Genomic DNA, 18,212 nt, shown 5'->3' with positions numbered 1-18,212 from the left:
TCACCGTTGGTGGGATTATAAACAACTGTGCTGTCTTAGAGACTGTCTGACAGTTCCTCAGAAGGTTAAGTCAAGCCTAGAATTCAAAATTCCACTCCTGGGTGGTTTGCATTTTAAGAAAAAAAATGAAAGCAGAGTCTGAGGGAACGATTGCCAAGAGAAGAATAGATCCCCAACCCCATGTAAAATGCAGCTACTCCAAGTGATGGTGAGACGGGAAGGGGAGACGGGTGGACTCCTAGGAGCTCATGAACCAGCTAGCCTGCCTTGTGCAGGCCAAACAAAAATTAGAAGACAATTAAGGAGCAACAGCCAAGGTTGCCCTTTGACCTCCACACCTGTGCCATACACACAGGGACTGACATCCCCCACATGCACAAATGCACACACATGCGCACATACAAAAAAAGGTGAAAATGTTTTCACTCAAAGTATTAGACATGATGTTCATAGCAGTACTACTCGTAGTAGCTGAACAAAAGGGACTATCAAATATCCATCAGCTGATGAATTCATAAATAAAATACATTTTGTCTATACAATAAAATATTACTCAGCAATAAAAAGGAATGAAATACATTCTCCAACGTAAAGGAACCTTTGGAACATGCAGGAAACACTACACAAATGCACATTTCAATCTGCATATATGAAATACTCAGAATAAGAAAGATTACTGGTTGGAAGCAGTTGAAGAAATGTAAGTACTGATTTTAATGGGTGTATGGTGTATTTTGGATGTGAAGAAAATACCAAATATACTAAAGTATTCTAAATATGACTGAGTTATACATTTTAAATAGTTGAATTTTATAGCATGGAATTGTGTGTCATTAAGACTGCTCAAAGAACATTTTTAGGCAAAAACTGGATTTGGTTTCAACAGAACCTCATGAACTGAAATTTTGAAGTGTGTTTTGTAAGCAGAAGGGAAGGGACCCTGAGATGGAAGAAAAGAGATGCAAGATGCAAAGATTAGCAAAATCTTGATGGAAAATAGACAATACTTAGCAGTGATAAGAGGAAAAGATAGGATGTATAAAATACTTATGGCAGAAAATCTTCAGTGGTAAAAGACAACAGCAATAGCCTTAAATGATCATAACAGGAAAAGAAGTTTGAACATTAGTGAGCCAAATACCCCGCTCTAAAAGTGAGAATGGGGAAAACAACAGGAAGGAAAGAGTAGACAGAAAGCACAGATGAAGAAAGCCAAAGTGAGTTCTCCACAAATACAAGTTAAAATAGACAACGTGACTGAAAAATCACTTATGTAGGAAGGAGAAATAGGCAAATGTTAAAGTTAAAGCACTAAGATACTGCATGCGCTGCCATAGTGGAAACACAACATGCTCCCAACAGATCAGAACAACAGATTGCAAAACCTGGGTTAAAAAACTGATCCTGTCAATGCGAAACTTACTAAGAGTTACTTTTAAAACTGAGTGATCCTGTAGCTCCCTAAGATATTGAACCACTGGATCTGTAGTTAAACTCTCTTTGCAAAAGAAAAGGAGGGTCAGTAACAAAGAACTGGATAAGTGGACTGTCTTAAGTTTGCAAAGCTCTGACGAAGTGATGTATCAAGACAGTGGTGGTCAATGGTCAATTCTATCCCCACCCCAAACCATAAAAGTGCAATGAACCAAGCATCTCTTGGCTCTTCTAGACTTAACTATCAAGCCACAGAAGTATAAAGAGGGGAACAGGTTAATCAGAGCCACAAGGTACAGCCATCAAAACCCAAACTTTAGGGACCTTCAGAGGACAGGTGACCTGCTGGAAAGATGGCTCAGTGGTTTAGAGCACTACTTGCTCTTACAGACCAGGATTTAGTTCCTAGCACCTATACAACCATCTGTAACTCCAATTCTGGAGGATCTGATGCCTCTTCTCACCTCTGAGGACACCAGGCATGCACGTGGTACACAGACATACATGCAGGCAGAACACCCATACATACAAAATAAAATAAATGCATCAAAAAAAAAATTAAGATGACAGCGCCATATTGGATAAACTATCGATTCAAAGCAATTCTAGTATATTCCATAAAGTTTCCCATGGAAATTAAGAATCTGTTAAAATTGAATTCTTGGCAAAAGGTCTATGATTATCCACATCCCTGAAGACCAACAGCAAAGCCAGCCTTCACCGTTTATTGTTAGTGTGTAAGTTACTGACACACGGATCATGGACTAAGGACCGGTAGATAGGCCAGCAGAACTGAATATAGAACCAGAACAAAGCACACAAGGAAACAGGTCTGTTGCTGATCACCGGAGAACAATTAAGCTGCTTCATAAACAGCACAGACGTGATTAACTCTCCATGTGGGGGGAAACTGAATCCCTACCGTATAGCCCTCACCAATGTCGATTCCAGATGGGTGGACTGCAGCCATATGGAGAGCACAACCAAACTTCTAGAAAACAACATCAAGGCATCCTTAGAATAGGGAAGCATTTCTTAAGTGGGATACAGAGCGTTCAAGCCATAAAGAAAACAATGGGAAATTGACGGCGCAAAAAACTGAGGTTGTGTGCCAGAGTCTACGTGATAAAGCTCATGGCTGAGCATCTTCAGGACACATGTTGCTCTGGATAATTTTAACAGTTAATTTGTCACAATACGGGATCACCTTAGAGGGGGGTCACAGTGAGGATCTCTCTAGATCAGGTTGGCCTGGGACTATGTCTATGGGGTTTGTCTTGATTGTTAATTGGCATGGATAGACCCTACCCAGCATGTGGAAGACACCAATTCTTGGGTGGACCCTGTATGAGAGTGAAGAAAACTCACGGGCTACTTAGTCCTGGGCACTAAGCACAGGCAGGCTGGGAAAGGCAGGTGCGTTTTGTTCTCTCTGCTCTTGACTGTGGATGTAATTATGCTTGTGATGCTGCTTGAGCGCCTGCCTTGACCCCTCCACAGTGATGGACTGTAACCTGGGATTATGAGCTAAATAAACTCTTTCTCATACACAACCCAGGGGGGGGGAAAAATCTGAGGATGTGACTTCATCTAAAGACATAAAGCGAGAAGACCGGCACTACAGGTGTTAACGGTGGCAAATGAAAGGGATTCGTTTCTGAGCTAAACCACCACTTAAAGCTTCAGTGGGTGAAAGATTTTAGCCTTTTACCATGCAAGAAATACAAATGGCCCATAGACATAGGAAGATATTCTCGAATTCACTAATCATCAGGAAAATGAAATTTAAAGTCACACTCTGGCATCATTTCACATATGTCAATGTTGAAAACTCGGGTCTCCCCTGAGGATCAGGTGGGAATGAGGATCCATGGGATCTGCTGGTGGGAACATCGACTGAGAAAGAGAAGGGGAAACTAGAAGGCAGATAGCGATGCTCATAGCAGCAGTGTCATAGGAGCAGCACTGGCCAAAGCTGGTTCTCAGCCGTGGGACAGCCTCTGCAGCTGCATCCACCCCGCGTGATTTCTACACAGCCCCCAGAGACTGAGCAAGCACAGAAGGATACACGCAAAAGGGTCCAGTAGTGACAACATCAGACACAGGCTGCACTAAATGACCTGTTATGTGTGGATATATCATAAATGGTAGCCTACAAAGTAATGTAAAGGGTTAATAAAAACCCAATCAGTGACCGTGAGAAAAGGGGGCGCTATGGGGGGGGGGGCTACAGACAGGTTCCTCGGGTGCCGAGAATGTCCTAGTTTAGAAACTTGGGACAGGCGTGTGGGTACAAATTTGAATTATTCCTTAAACTGTACAGATGTATTTCTCTGTGTGTTACATATTCACAATTAAAATGTTTTAAATATTGAATTAGATTGCCCTCCAGGCCCTTCTAACTATATAATCTTGAAATTTCATAAAATCTAGTCTTGACCGTCTTGATTTCTCTGGCAGAGTCCTAGATCCAGCACGCTTGATATCTCCCCAGTAGGAGAGATATCACCTTACGAAGGAGCTACAGAAGAGGGAGGGAACTTTAAAACTATGCAACACCTGAGATGTAGACAAGGACCACAGACAAAAGTCCTGCGACCTGCAAAATAGCCCATTTCTCTTGGGCACATGCTGTGGCTGTGTGTGAGAGCGACTTCCAGGCAGTGTGTTCACAGATAACATTCATGTCCATTTTCCACAAGCATTTTTAACTGGGTAATCTGCTTTTCTTACTACCCGGCCATATGATCTGCTTTAGTTCTGTGTTTATCTTTGAGTGGAGGAGAAAAAACAGTGTGTGTATCTCTCCAAGTACAGGTCAGAGGTCACTTTCTACCTTGTTCATACATACTCCAGGCCAGCAGTCTGTACCTCCCATTTCACTGTAAGAGTGTTGGGGTTACAGATGTGCTCCATTGGGCTGGCTTTACGTGTTCTGAGTATCCAAACTCAGGTCCTCTTGCCTGGAGAGCAGTAGCTTTACCCAGAGTCATTTCCCCAGCCCCAAGTAGTTGTTTTTTTTTTTTTTTTAAATCATCAGACTTTTACATGTGGTGTCTGTGTGCGCACGTGCACATGCACGCATATTGACTGTCCAGGTGTGCTCATTCTCACGTAGCCTGTGCCATGTGTGTGAGGCTCCACCTGGCCTCATCCGTACCTGCTGTGCCGCTCCTTTTTGCTCCTTGCCCCCATCCCTACTCCCTACTGTATTTCCAGGAGTCCCTAAGATTCTTATCAACTTTTACATCCTTCCTACCAGAAGCTTCCTCCTCAAGCTCCTTGGAGGAAATGAAGGAACTGATTGTTCCGAGTTTTCTCATGGCCTCCTGGTTTTCTCCACTGGGAGAGCCGACTCTGGAGGTGGAGCTGGCAGAGAAAACAAAGGAGAAAAAAAAAGAAGGGAAAAACAGGAGCTGTTTCCAATGAGGTAGTAGGCCATGACCCAACTAATTCCATGAAGCAATTGATCTACCACCTGCATGCCCAGAACAGCCTGTGCTCTGCTTCTGCCTGCTCCCAAGGCCAGGTATTGTTTGAGAGGACGAATTTTCACGGTCACTGAAAATTGAGCCTTTCCTGGCTTCCTGTCACCACTGTCTCCACCATCCACCCTGCCATCCCCTTCCCCAGCAAGACTTCAGACTGAATTCAAAATGCTCAGACACACAGCAAGCCCTAAGTTCTTCTCGTGGGCCCACAGAGGGTCAGTTCTAAATTGTCAGCCTTTTCAGTTTGCACAGAAACAAACTGAGGCCCCAGGAAGGAGAAGGCCAAGTTCATGGTCATCCAGAGACTTAGTGGCAAGGACGAGACTAGGGCCCGGTGATCAAATTCCCAGGTCAGCCCATCCCCCGCTGTTAAGCCTGCTGCCAGCCTACCTACAGAAGCAAGCAAACACTTGCGAGGCATGTTTGCTCGCCTCTGAAAGGCTCTCCCGTTTCCAGCCCGGCTCCTTTTGCAGAACTCTCAGTATTTGCTGAGGTGATGTCACCCATGACAAGCTGGCTCCGCAGATCGACGGGCTTGGAAACTATTCTGTTAGTTTCCCTACCACTGGCCAGGCTTGAGAGAGCCGCCTTGTAGCTACCCAAATCCTCAGGAAACCCGTGCCAAAAACCAGAGTACCTGTCGGGTACTGTACAGAGAACTGTAACTCTTTAGGCTAGCTGTGTTGTCAAAGCCTTTTCCACCCAAGGCCGCCCATGTGGAAACCCAGGCTACCAGACAATCTCCAGATAGGTGCAGACAAGGAAAACTAGACACAGGACCCAGGGGCCTGTCCAGTTACCTTCCTTTGATTCCTGACTGACCCATTCTGCTTTTGGCTGAACTGGCGTCTTCTTCTGCTTGCTGCGGTTTCATTGTCTCTGAGACTCTTTCGTTCCCATGGAAAAAAACAGCCTCTTTCCGTAGCTCATCACGTTCACTTCATAAATGAACTTCCTATTGGGGAATCTTATTCCCACACAGCAGATTCCTTTGATGGGGCTTGCTCCCCCATAAATTTGGTTGTTCAGATACCTATGCATCCACCTGTTTTTCTCTTACCTAACTGCTCTTTATTTGCATACAGTGCCAGGCAGGAGAATACTTCCCAGTCAATATCGGCTTGATTTCTCTGAGTCCTGTGACCAAAGTGTGTGTTGCTTTCAGCAATAGGTAGAGCCATCGAGTTCTGGTGGCTGGCCAAGACCCATGGCATAAGCCAGCATTGTTTTGTGGCCTCTGGAATATCTTGCCTCACCCCCAGTATCCTCAGTCCAGGAGCTATCGCACATATGCAAAACCTGAACTTCTTAAACGGGACTGTTGCCCTCCTCCCAGTGGGCTGAAACCATCTTTTCCTGTGTGCCTTCCCTTCACTCCCTCAGACGCTGCCATGTCCCAGTCCCACTGCGTACATCTGTGGCTGGTGGCTTCCTGCGTCTGTGCTCTGTTGCAATTCATGTTGTCAGTGCTTCACGTGGACGCCACCTGAGCCTAGGATCTTCCCATAGTCCCTCCCTCCGCACTGATCCGGTTTCTTCCTTTTCTCCACTGTCTGTACCTATGCGATGGCCACGTCACCCATAATGCATGGCACTGTCTCTCTGGAGACACATTTGCCTCTTTGCAGTTCAGGGATTGTGTATTTTGCATCCATGCCTAGAAACAAACCAACCCTGCTATTGTCTGCAGCAAGAACCAACCAGACACTTCACATTTGCCATCCCATTGCCAACCCAAATTATCTCCTTTTAAGGCTTTGGAGCCAGCAATCTCCACATTGCTCTTGACCTGGTGGAGAGTCAGGCATATAACAGTCTTCCAGGGGATTTTTTTTTCAATGAGTGTTGCTTTCTCAGATTCATGATACCGCCAGCTCCATGGCATGTCGAGAGTCCCAAGGCTTTGAAATTCAGTGTGTTGAAAGACTGTACAATAGCCATGATCCCCAAGGAATATACATCAGTAGCAACTGAGTTGTATGCAAACCCAGGCCTGGGAGTCCAAACCAGGCTCACACATCTACCTCTGAAGAGCGCCATATAAGCTAATGCAGATGACCCAAAGGCCCATGAGCTCTGAGGTGTCACCGCCCTGTGGCTCCCAATGACAAAGTCAGACACCAGCCTTTCCCCCAGTGAGGACCTTCTGCCTACCGATTCCCCTAGACTCAACCTGCACTGTTTCTTCCCTTGTTCCTCCAAGTGTGCGGTTGCGGCCTGGCCCAGTCGGGCTTCTTCTTTAAGAACCAGGAGTACATCTGCACCCACGACTACCAGCAGCTCTATGGCACCCGCTGTGATAGCTGCCGGGACTTCATCACGGGTGAGGTCATCTCTGCGCTGGGCCGCACCTACCACCCTAAGTGCTTCGTGTGCAGCTTGTGCAGGTGAGTACCCCAGAGGACCAGGGATACTGGGTAGGTCCCAGGGAAGAGGAAGACATGGCCTTCCCCAGGCAACTCAGGAACATATAGGTCATATACTAGACCCTGGGTTTCTGGGAACTTGAGCATGGACTGCTCTGGTAGGGCCTCAGGTTTCAAAACATCCGGCAGCTAGATCCCATCTTGTCCCGTGTAGTCTGACGTAAAGCACTGGTTTGTCCTATGATGACAGCAAGAAAAGGATCCGAACACCATGCTCAGCAGCATTTCATTTCCCAAGAAAACCACCAAGTACCTTGTCCCTCCGAAATTCGTCTGGAAGCCAAGAAGCTGTCTGACCCAGGCTTCTACACTCTCGTCTTCAGGCAGCACAAGGATGTGCGCTAATAGCCTTCCTCCATCCTCCCAACACTATCTCTGGCTGAAAGAATGACCCTAGTATCTGGCCTCATCTGTGTAAGCCTCAGTAGTGGAGGTCAAACCCACTGCAGCCTCGTTGGCTTCGTGAAGATGACAGATAGGGTGTGTGCAGAGACCTGTGGCCGGCGACCGGCCTGCCGTGTGCCTGCTTGTCCCATTGTGACAGCCGTCCATCCTCTCTCAGAACAGCTCCTCTCTGCCCACTTCCCTGCCAGACAGCTCAACCACGTGTTAATTTAGCAATGCGCACCAAGGCCCTACCGCATGCCAAGCAACACATTAAGGAGACAGAAACAAAAATGAGGACAACCTCAGCCCTGCCCACAGATGTGTTAAAATTTAATGGCCATCTCTGATTAAGTCATAAGCAAAATATGATTTGAGGACATGTGTATTTCTATTTGGGAAAAGAAAGTATTGATTGATTATTTTCCCCCGTAAAATCATCACTGGTTAGTTGCCAAATCGAGTAACCAATTAGAATTTCTGACTAATGGCTGTGTAAAAATGATAACAAATCAGAACAGTGAGGATATAATTACGCTGATTCCCACCCCAGATTTCCCTCCAGTGTCCCAAGTTGCTGATAAAAGGACAAGTGGGGCCACTTGCCAGGACCTAAACTCAGAGCGCACACACGTGACAGGTATCCCACACCACATAAGCAAAAGCAGCCACTCAACATCGTTGGCGGTACTGAAGATCTGCAAGTCCTTTATCATTGGCTGGGCAGGCAGACATATTAGCTTGAGACCCCCTGCCTGGAGAAACTGAACAAACACAGAGGAGGAGTCAGGAGTGATGTGTGGAGAATGATAATCTTCTCATTGGGAAGAGCGTTTTAAGAACTGTCCATATAGCAAAGGAGGAACTGGCAACTTTGGGGCCCACATGGTCTCTTAATACATAGAGCTAGGACAAACACTGTGAACAGTGGGGTTGCCTCTCCGTTTACAGCTGGGGAGCATGCGCTCACAGCCACCGTATGACTTACCGCTGTCACGTGATATAAATAGCCCAACGCATCATCTGGTTCTGGACCCCTAGATCCTGAGTGCTTTAGCCAGACTGTCGTTCTGAATGGCACTTGCCCTGCTGGATGCTTCAGAAAGCAAGCTACACACCTTAGAGACTACCCAAGCCCAGGCTTTGCCAGTCAGCAGTAGCCACAGGAGGTTCAGAGCAGGAGAAACTGACTCTCTTCCTCATTTCCTTGCAGGAAGCCTTTCCCAATTGGAGATAAGGTGACCTTCAGTGGTAAAGAATGTGTCTGCCAGACGTGCTCCCAGTCCATGACCAGCAGTAAGCCCATCAAGATCCGCGGACCAAGCCGTGAGTCCTCCCCACAGGCACCTGTCTATGAGCACTGTCCTCCCAAGGACTCTGTCCTGGAGGGAAGCAGGGGAAGGTCTCACCCTCCATGGATACTGAAGCATGAGCCAGCTGACATACAGCCCAGACACAGGCTCCACAGCACAACTCAGGAAAGACGGGTTACCTAGCTATATGCGGTGATAGCCAGAGCCACCTACCAGCTTCTTGAGCAACTCTTTTCCAGGATGAGCTGGGTTCCTGGTCCTATGTACTGAGGAATCTGCACCACTGTTGATCAGGTGTTTTGTTACCGGTAGTTCTTAATATTTAGAAGCTCCATTAAGCAGTTGCAGTTAAATCTCATGAAAGAAGTCAGGAATACCCTGGGAATAAACCCTACGGGCTGTGCTGGTGCCTCGTGGAGTATGATTCCAAGACCACTGTGTCAGCCTTGTGGATCATCAGCTTGTGAAAAGACAGATTTCTGGGCTCAGCTTGAACCTGAGAGAATGGGATCTGGTGCCATCATTCTGCATGAGCTTTGTGGGTGATTCCTTAGCTGCTCCTAAGGTTGAGAATAACATCTTGTCACGAGAAAGGCATCCACCATGCCAAAATAATGGTATATTTTATCAAGCCACAGATTAGAGGGGAAGGGATAGATTGAGAGCGTGTCTTAGAGCAGTCCTACGCTACGCTACACAGTCCATCCGTTCAAGGGTGTGTAGTGGCCAGATGTTTACATCACTGTTCCTAGACACCCTTATAGAGCTGTGGACTGCCTGCCTGCACCCACAAGCACACACAGACCCAGCCCCCTGGTTCTCCTAAGCCACACTGAGCTCCAGTGATCTTTCATGTTATATGACACCCTGGCTGGCCCCATCAAGAGAATCAATGAAAACCCATTAGCCTCCTGTGCTGCATTACTGTGTGGGAACAGAGGCAGCCAGCCATGGCACCAGCACAGTCAGCATGCTGGAGATGCATCACACCAAGGAGGGTGAGCCAAGAAGCCTCCGCATCAGCAGCCCTCAGCTCCCAGGGGCTCCATTACAGTCTGCCTAGCCATAGCGGGCTGATGGGAGAGGCAAGGAATGGGCTGCTTCACGTGCCTGCCCTTCCTTTCAGTGGAGCCAGATCCTTTCCTGGGATGTGATGCTCAGGGCTCTTTCTCCAGTGTCCTTGATGATACTCAAGAACAATCTATTGCTCTGGCCAGGTTTTCTCTTGAGGTGGCTGAGTGTGCACTCAGGTAGCCTTCATATCTCTTTGAAATCATGTTCCCATGCCAAAAAGACTGAAGCTTGGGATAAGGGCTGTGGCTCTGTGGCTTATCTTCTTTGGAGTCCAGAGGCCAGCGGTCCCATGTGTGAAGAACGGAGGGAAGCAAGCTTGAGCTGCGAGGCTGCCAACCTTCTGCAGGAGACGAATGGTCTGGTAGCCTCCCTAAGACTTGATTTCCCCAGCTATGAAATAATAATGGGCTGCTTTACCATCCTCGCAGGGTGTTGTGCAAAGCGCTGTGTTCCTGCACAGGGATCAAGCTAACATAACTGTTTAGACTACAAATCAGAGGGTTAACTAAAGGGGAAGATTCACCCTGAATGTGGGCAGCAGCGCCCTTTAGGCTGGCGAATCCTTTAGGATGTCATCGTTTAAGATGACAAATGACCCACCGTAACCAGGCTGAAACAACTCAAAACCACAAGCCAAAAGGACTCTTTCCTCCCTTAAATTGTTTTTCTCTGGTATTTGCTTACAGCAATGAGAAAGGCTGGCTTAATCCAAGTTTAATGTAGAACGCACATCAAAGGAGCATGAAGAATAAGATTCCTAGGTCTAGTGTCAATTCTCTCCGGTGCACTGTGTGTTTCTGTGTGTGTGCACTGGGGTCTCAGACAGGAAGCAGGCTTTCTCAACTGAGTGAACAGCTAACATGGGAACATTCTAGAAGAGATTTCTAACAAAGAGATTCTAAAATGTCTCCACTATAATTTTGCAGATTGGGATAGTGATAAAAACGAGGGAAAGTTAGGGGATAAAAAGAAAAAACAAGTGAGCACGTGAGCAGCCTCCAGGGGAACCAAGGTCTTTGGCTCATGGCAGAAATAAAGGCCTTCACCCAAGAATCCACAGAGAGTTCCTTGAAGTGTTTTCTCCCACGATAATCACTGACTGCTACAAATGCATGGAATCCCTGAACAGAGGGCACAGAGAATGTCTCCTGAGCACCCAAGGAATAGAGAGAACTAAAGCCAGATGCGAATGATAGAGAAAAACAAACCAGGGGAAGGGAAATGGACAAAGAACTTAGTCTTTTCTCAACTATACGAGTGTGTGAAGTTTCATCTCTGTAGGGTGAGTATGTTCTGGAAAAGCAAGAATAATGTTTACTCCGAGGAATATAGTCGTGACTGTCAAAAGGGAAAAATCAAGTTATCATATGAAAAAAAAACACCTCCTCATAGATCTCATAAAGAAGAATCGCTAGCAGGAGGAGCACCAACGTTCTCAGGGCCACCATCATCACCATCACCACCACAGTCACCACATCACCATCACGGTCATTGTCATCATTAGCACGGGTACCATCACCAGCACCTCCTCCATTACCACTATCCACCATCCCCACTTCCAGCCTTTATTCTATTGCCAGGCATTGTAATAAAGGAACAGTTAATATCTCATTTAGTCATTACACGTCCACGAAGGCAGTAAGAGTAATTGTTTTAAAAGTAAGAAAACTGAGACTTGAAGGTCATAAATGGCCTTTCCAAAGGAGCCCCAGTGTTAAGGCATGAGATCTGGCTCTGAGACTATTCCCTTAACACCCGATATCAAGAGGTCTTTCTAAATGGAAAGCCCCTGTGTTCCTAGACAGGTTGCCTAAAGCAAGATGAGCAACTCACGGTGACTCACGGAGCCCACTTACTTTTGCTGACCTAAATGGAATGATGATGTAAACCAGACTAAAAATGGCCGCACAGGATCTCTAGAGGCTTGGATACTAAAGTGAGAGATCTGAGAGGAACAGGTGGGGGCACTGTGCTTTCCGCCAGCTGAAGGCTGTAATTTTGGAATAGAGAGGAGTGGGCAGCTGGCTCAGCAAAATCACCAAGGACAGGGAGTGACTCTCCCAACCCTGCTCATGGCACCAGACCCACGGGCTCCCAGAGAGGAGTGCCCACCAGTGGACAAGACTGAAAGAAGGAAAAGGGAGGAAAAAAAATATCAGGAAACAGGAAGCCCTACAATGGAAGACCAGCAGAGTAATAGAGAAAGAAAAACCACAAATAAAGGGCATCCAAGAATCCTCAAAGGAAGAAGCAGGGCTTCCCTTCAAAGGAGAATTACTCGGGCTTCAGATCAGAGATTTGGTAACACACAGGATGTGGGTGAAAAACACAAGAACTAGAACGACCCGTTATGTGGGGCCTGCGTTAGCTCTACTGACCTGGTTGTAGGGAAGACACTGAGAAGAAGCCGGGCGGTGGTGGCGCACGCCTTTAATCCCAGCACTTGGGAGGCAGAGGCAGGCGGATCTCTGTGAGTTCGAGGCCAGCCTGGTCTACAAGAGCTAGTTCCAGGACAGGCTCTAAAAAAAAAAAAAAAAAAAAAAAAGCTGAGAAGAGTAACTAAGGCTGGAGAAGACTCGTGCCTGGGCTAGCTGCTCACCATCCCTTCCACCGGGTCTCAGCCCAGCCTCCAGCCACTCCACCTCACCATCCCCTAATTGGATGTACCTTAGAGTGCTAAATTCATCTCAGGTGTGTCCCTATAGCTCAGATGGTACTTTTACTGGAATGTGGCCATTTCTGCAAACAGCCAGTCACCCAGGAAGAGTCAGAGAGTTTTACTAATGGCTAACACAATGTCTACTGCGTAGCGTTCCCAAGTGACTGTGGATGACCACAGCAAGTGAAACATAAAGCCTGGAGGGTGAGGGAGAGACAGACTGTGGTTGTGTTTTGTTGTTTGAAGGAACCGTCATGGAGGAAAAGAGAAGAGTGTTCCTGGATATATCAGTGACAGGGTCAAGCCCTAGCTCCACGGAAGGGAGACATCCTTGACAGCCATGCCTGCCCAAACCGACTCAAGAAGGGCTGAGTCTTTGGTGTGTAATAAAGCATAAAATAAGCACCACCTGTCAAAGATAGATTCCTGCCCTGGCTGAGACACTGGACCAAGTGCTCTGTGAACTTGGAGCCCCTCTGTAACGGTTAGGTCCTCTTAAGGAGCCGCAGAAACACAAGCGTTGTATTTATGACCTAGAAAGTGTGACCAGATGCTGTCCGTCTGGACACAGAGGAGGCACCTGACCTACCAAAGCCATTGAATTTTTAAACCCGCAGTATTATTGGAGGGGACAATTTAACAGGGAGACTTAGGCACTGATTCCAGAAAAGTGAAAGGGGGAGCTAAATCTCCAAGCGCCTTGTTCTCTAGCCTATCCGAAGGCTTAAAGCATTTTACAGTTGGGTACCGTCCCGCCCCAGCTTATGCTCAGGGATGTTGGAAATGGTGCTTGGCAACCACGTGTTCAGTGCTGTACAAATTGACTCTACACATGGGTCATCAAGTCCCAGAGGCTCCCCACAACCTTCTAAACACACCAACCCTTCCTAGACTCACCACCTCCTCTTTAGATTAAGGACTGTCTGTCTAGCCAGGCTCCCCCAAGTCTATATGTGGCTTCTCCTTGTATGCTCCAAAGTGTGTGTGTGTCTTGTGATGCCAGTAAGGAGGTTTGACCTCTGGCAAACTTTGCCCAGTGACCATTTTCCTCTCACAAAGTGAACCCTCTGATCAGCAATACCTGAATTCCCAGGATTTCCCAATGTCTTTGGATGCTGGCTCCACTTCCTGCCCCTCCCACCCCTCTTTACATTCATTGAACAATAGTCAGACCAGACCACTGAACTCCATCCTACTTTCTGTTCCTGCTCTGGTTTCAGGGTGACAGTGACAGAGAGCAAAACCATATTTCTGGTTTGGGACAGTCTTTTCAGACACTGATTGTTGCATGCCGGGGAAAGATGAGCATGGTAAATTCGCTCCTTTGCCTGAGCACCGTGAGATCCAGTCATTCATATTTTCTTCAGCAAATATACTTTGAGTTTCCACTCTGTGCCTAGCACCAGCCCAGACAAAAAAAAAAAATTTAGCATGCCCATCATGGCAAGAGAAACATGGCAGCGGGAGCAAGTCACAGCTGTGGCAGTGGGCATGCGCTCATACATCTCAGCAGACCAAACAGCAGAGAAAGAGAATGCAGGCGCTGGGACAGCGAACTTCCTCCTTTTCTCTTCTTTACCGAGTCCGGGAGCCCAGCCCATAGGGTGGTGCCGGTCAAACTCAGGGCAGCATCTCTCTCTCTTAATTCAAACTCTATAGAAATACCCTCACATCTAAGTGGGTGTCTCCATAGAGTTCTAAATCCAGTCAAGTTGACCAAGAAGAGAAGGCACTGCGTGGTCCTTACCTAAAGAGGAATGGAAAGATGCAGCCTGTCTCCAGAAACAGGGCTCTCAAATTCCACCATGCAGAGATCGTGGTGAAATTAGATGGGGGCTGCAATGGAGCATGCTCAGGCTTCTCGGTGGTGCAAGTATGGCCGGCACTGGGGTGACGGCAGGGAGAACGAGCTTGGACGAATAGTGGTCATAATAGTGGTCATGGTGAGCAGTGGGAAATCTTGCTCCTTCCTCCTCATTCCATGGTCCTTTCCCACAGGCCAGAGCTCTGGCAACCCTTCCCCATGTCTGGTAAGGTCTCTGGGTACTGGCAGCACCAGAGTTGGGTGGGGAGGGATGGCATCCGGGGCTGGGTTCCCGTGGCATGGGACGATGGCAGGAAGTCGAAGGGACCCAAGATGTCCTACTTTTGTCTTTGCAGACTGTGCTGGGTGCAAAGAGGAGATTAAACATGGCCAGTCACTCCTGGCACTGGACAAGCAGTGGCATGTCAGCTGTTTCAAATGCCAGACCTGTAGTGTCATCCTCACGGGGGAGTACATTAGCAAGTGAGTATGGCTCCATCTCCCCCTCTCCTGCAGGCTACCTGGGCCTCTGCATCCTACAAGGCCTGGCCCACTGTCCTCTCCTGAATCTCCAGCATCACCCTTCATCACATCCATTGGAAGCCACACAAGCCACATGACCACACTCCTAGCCTCTTTCTGCCTTAGGCCTTCCCATGTTGTTTCCTCTCCCATGATGCACTGGTGGTCCTTACCTGTGGCTCCTTCCCTTCCTTCTGCATGTCTCCAACTCAGAGGTGACTCCACTCCATCACTCCCCACCTCCATTCTTCCATTCCTACCCTCAGACTGCCCAGTTTCTTACACAGGCTACCACCATTTTTAATTATACATCTTCATGTGCATGCCTTAGATGGTTCACCATTTACTGAGCTTTCACTATGTACAAAGAACTAACAAATAGCTTTGGATGGACTAGGACATTAAACCTCCAATGGGCGGGCATGGTACACACCTTTGATCCTAGCACTAAGAGGCAGAGACAGGTGGATCTCTATGAGTTCAAGGTCAGCCTAGTATACACAGTGAGTTCCAGGACAGAGCTATAATGGAGACCCCCATCTCAAAAATAAAAACAAACAAACAAACCTCTCATGGTACAGATACTCAAGGGAGTAAGCAATGTGCAGTGACAGTTCTACTTTTTGTCCCTCTTTGGTTGGGGACTTTGATATAGTTACTACTGATCCCTGGCATTTAACACAATGCCTGACCTAAAGTCGACACAGCTATCGCATGGGTTTAACAGAGATGGTAGATAAATCAAATTATCAGGTAAGAGGACTCAGCCTCAGGGACTTACACATAGCAACTTTGGACAAGCTCTCTTCAGGCTTCAGCACTGGTGACGACACATATATAGTCAAATCCCCGAAGGCAACTGTGAGCAATAACCCTAGCACTTTGGCACTTTCTGATCCCAGATATTTCCTCTCTCCCGTGACTGGCCCAAAGCCAGGAGATGTGAGCTTGCGTTTGCTGTGGAGACACATTCACCAAGAGAGACAAGCTGTGGACAGGAAGAATTGGGACACCAGGGGTCTGTGGGAAGAGCCTGTGGGTAATAAGTGTCAGTCATGAGTGACCAAAAGCCCCACACATTGGAAAGCAACAATTGGAGTCGTTTGACTCAGACATGGGAAGGTCACAGGTATACTAGCTTCTTAAATGTAGCGCGCCACCCCTGTCTGTGCTCTATGCGCTACCATACAGTTCGTGAGCCAGGCAAGGGGCTGGAGACTGAAACACACAAAGACCCACAGACAGAGACACGAGTCATCCTTTGAGCAGAAATGCCCCAAGAATGCCCCTTTATTGTGTTCAGGGGCAGCTTATATAGGGATCCTTAACTGGTATCCACGCCCCAGCCAAACCCACCAGAAACCACCCCCCTGCCATCAGGAACTCCTGAAGGTCTCGTGCTCAGAGCAGCTGCAAACATTACAAGTTGTTTACAAGAAATTCAGGATCTGGGGGGTTCACAGCTCCCAACACTTAAAGATGTCTTCAGCACTACAGAGTCTCTCTTCTCCCCTACTCCCTTTCTCTCTCCATCCTCCCCTCCCTCCTCTGATTTCCTCTCCATTAGATTTGTCCCCAGGTCGATGAAGTGGCAAAGAAAAATCCCCAACAGTGCCTGGGTTTTGATCATCAGTTCAGCAGGCCTAGTGAAAGGAGAGGCAGCTCTGTAAAAACTGCGGCAGAAGTCTGGTGACTCCCTCTGGTTTAGCTGCCTTACTTCCCTCTCAAACACTAGCCAGGAGGGCGGGAAGGCAGGAGGGCCCAACCCCTAAGGCAGCTGGAGTAAGAAAGGGTGGCCTCCAAAGGAAAAGTCCAGGAAGAGGAAATAGCTTCTGGCCAGACATACCCACCTGTGCCCAAGATCAAAGGGGGGCTATTGATAGTATGGGAAAGGAAGGGTCCCTTCTAACCAGCTGCAAGTGGCATCTGGAGTCTGAACCTTATGGAAGGTTTGAGCTGAGCCTTGAAAGAGTGGGTAAGATTCAAAACACAAAGACAAGCTTAGATACAAAATCCTAGCCCATCCAGGGCAGTCGGGTGGGCGCGGGTTAAACACTTCCCTCCTCTTTGGGAACTCAAGTGTGTACACAGGCGAAGCAGAGTGCCAGACTGCAGAGGTGAGCTGAGCAAGTCACTGAGAGCCCTCGATGCCATTTCAGTAGATGGCAGACATTCCTCTCTAAGCATGCTGGGTAAGGAATGTCTGTGGGAAGTCACCAGCCAAGAGTCATTGGTTCTAAGTTAGAACTTTCTGGGGCAGTAAGGGCTTACACAGAGCTCTGGAGCTCCAGCCTAGACTGCCTGCCTCCCTGGGCGTCGGCAGTCTGGCTCTGGGCCCCTCACCTGCTGCAGCCAAGTGGTAGGAGAGCCATGACTATTACAGATGCTCAAGGCAGAAATCCTTCTGCCTGGGGGACCTTGGCCAAGGACTCAGCAGCTCCGAGACTTACTGTGCTCATTTGTGAAAACAGGGTTAATAAGATGTTATGTTCCAAAGCTCTGTGTTCCATATCTAATAAGGACACAGTAAATGTGCTCTTTCCCATCTGCCTCTGTTTATAATCATGTATATTTCCAATTCTCTAAGGCATCCCCAAGACAGGAATCCGAGTGAAGTTGTATCAGCATCTTTACCCAGATAGCAATTTTTTTTCTTTGCAGTTACCCACGCTTACATCCACAGAGTAAGAACGTGGTTAGAGGTCAGGGAAATTGAAAGAGTCAGGGAGGTTTCATGGCTCACAGACAACAGCTGCTTTAACTTCAGGCAATGCTAACACCTCGCTCCCACAAAGAGCTCCAGGTGGAGACAGAGAAATAGCCTGCCTTCTCTTTAGGCCTATCTGTGTCTGAGCCACGTTACGCTACCCCCAAAAGTGGGCAACAGTCTCCTTGAGGACTCTCACAACCACTGTGGTGGTGGAGGTGGTTATTGCCTTTCCTGAGTAGACAGTGAGCCGGGCAGGCACTGACTGAACCCTAGCATATACTGGGCCCATCTCCGTCAATTCTCATGAAAATGTGGGGAGAAATCAGACCACCTGAGTTTGAGCCTCAAGTGTAAACAGATCCTGGGTGACCTGGGGAAGTTACTAACCCATCCCA

General features: G+C 47.6%; 1 protein-coding gene across 6 annotated transcripts in view; it reads left to right on the top strand.

Annotated features, from left to right (window-relative positions):
• Ablim3 (actin binding LIM protein family member 3) overlaps window positions 1-18,212 on the top strand; it is a 114,699-nt gene that overhangs the window by 49,898 nt on the left and 46,589 nt on the right. For all 6 annotated transcript variants that reach the window (XM_038332096.1, XM_038332095.1, XM_038332094.1 and 3 more), the window contains 3 exons: window positions 7,129-7,312; window positions 8,949-9,061; window positions 14,942-15,068. In XM_038332096.1, coding sequence (XP_038188024.1) covers window positions 7,129-7,312; window positions 8,949-9,061; window positions 14,942-15,068 — 424 coding nt within the window. The remainder of the gene's footprint in view (window positions 1-7,128; window positions 7,313-8,948; window positions 9,062-14,941; window positions 15,069-18,212) is intronic.

The sequence above is a fragment of the Arvicola amphibius genome, chromosome 5 (assembly GCF_903992535.2).
Source record: "Arvicola amphibius chromosome 5, mArvAmp1.2, whole genome shotgun sequence".
Lineage (NCBI taxonomy): Eukaryota > Metazoa > Chordata > Mammalia > Rodentia > Cricetidae > Arvicola > Arvicola amphibius.
Note: the sequence above shows the minus strand (reverse complement) of the source record. Positions and strands in the feature narration are given on the sequence as shown.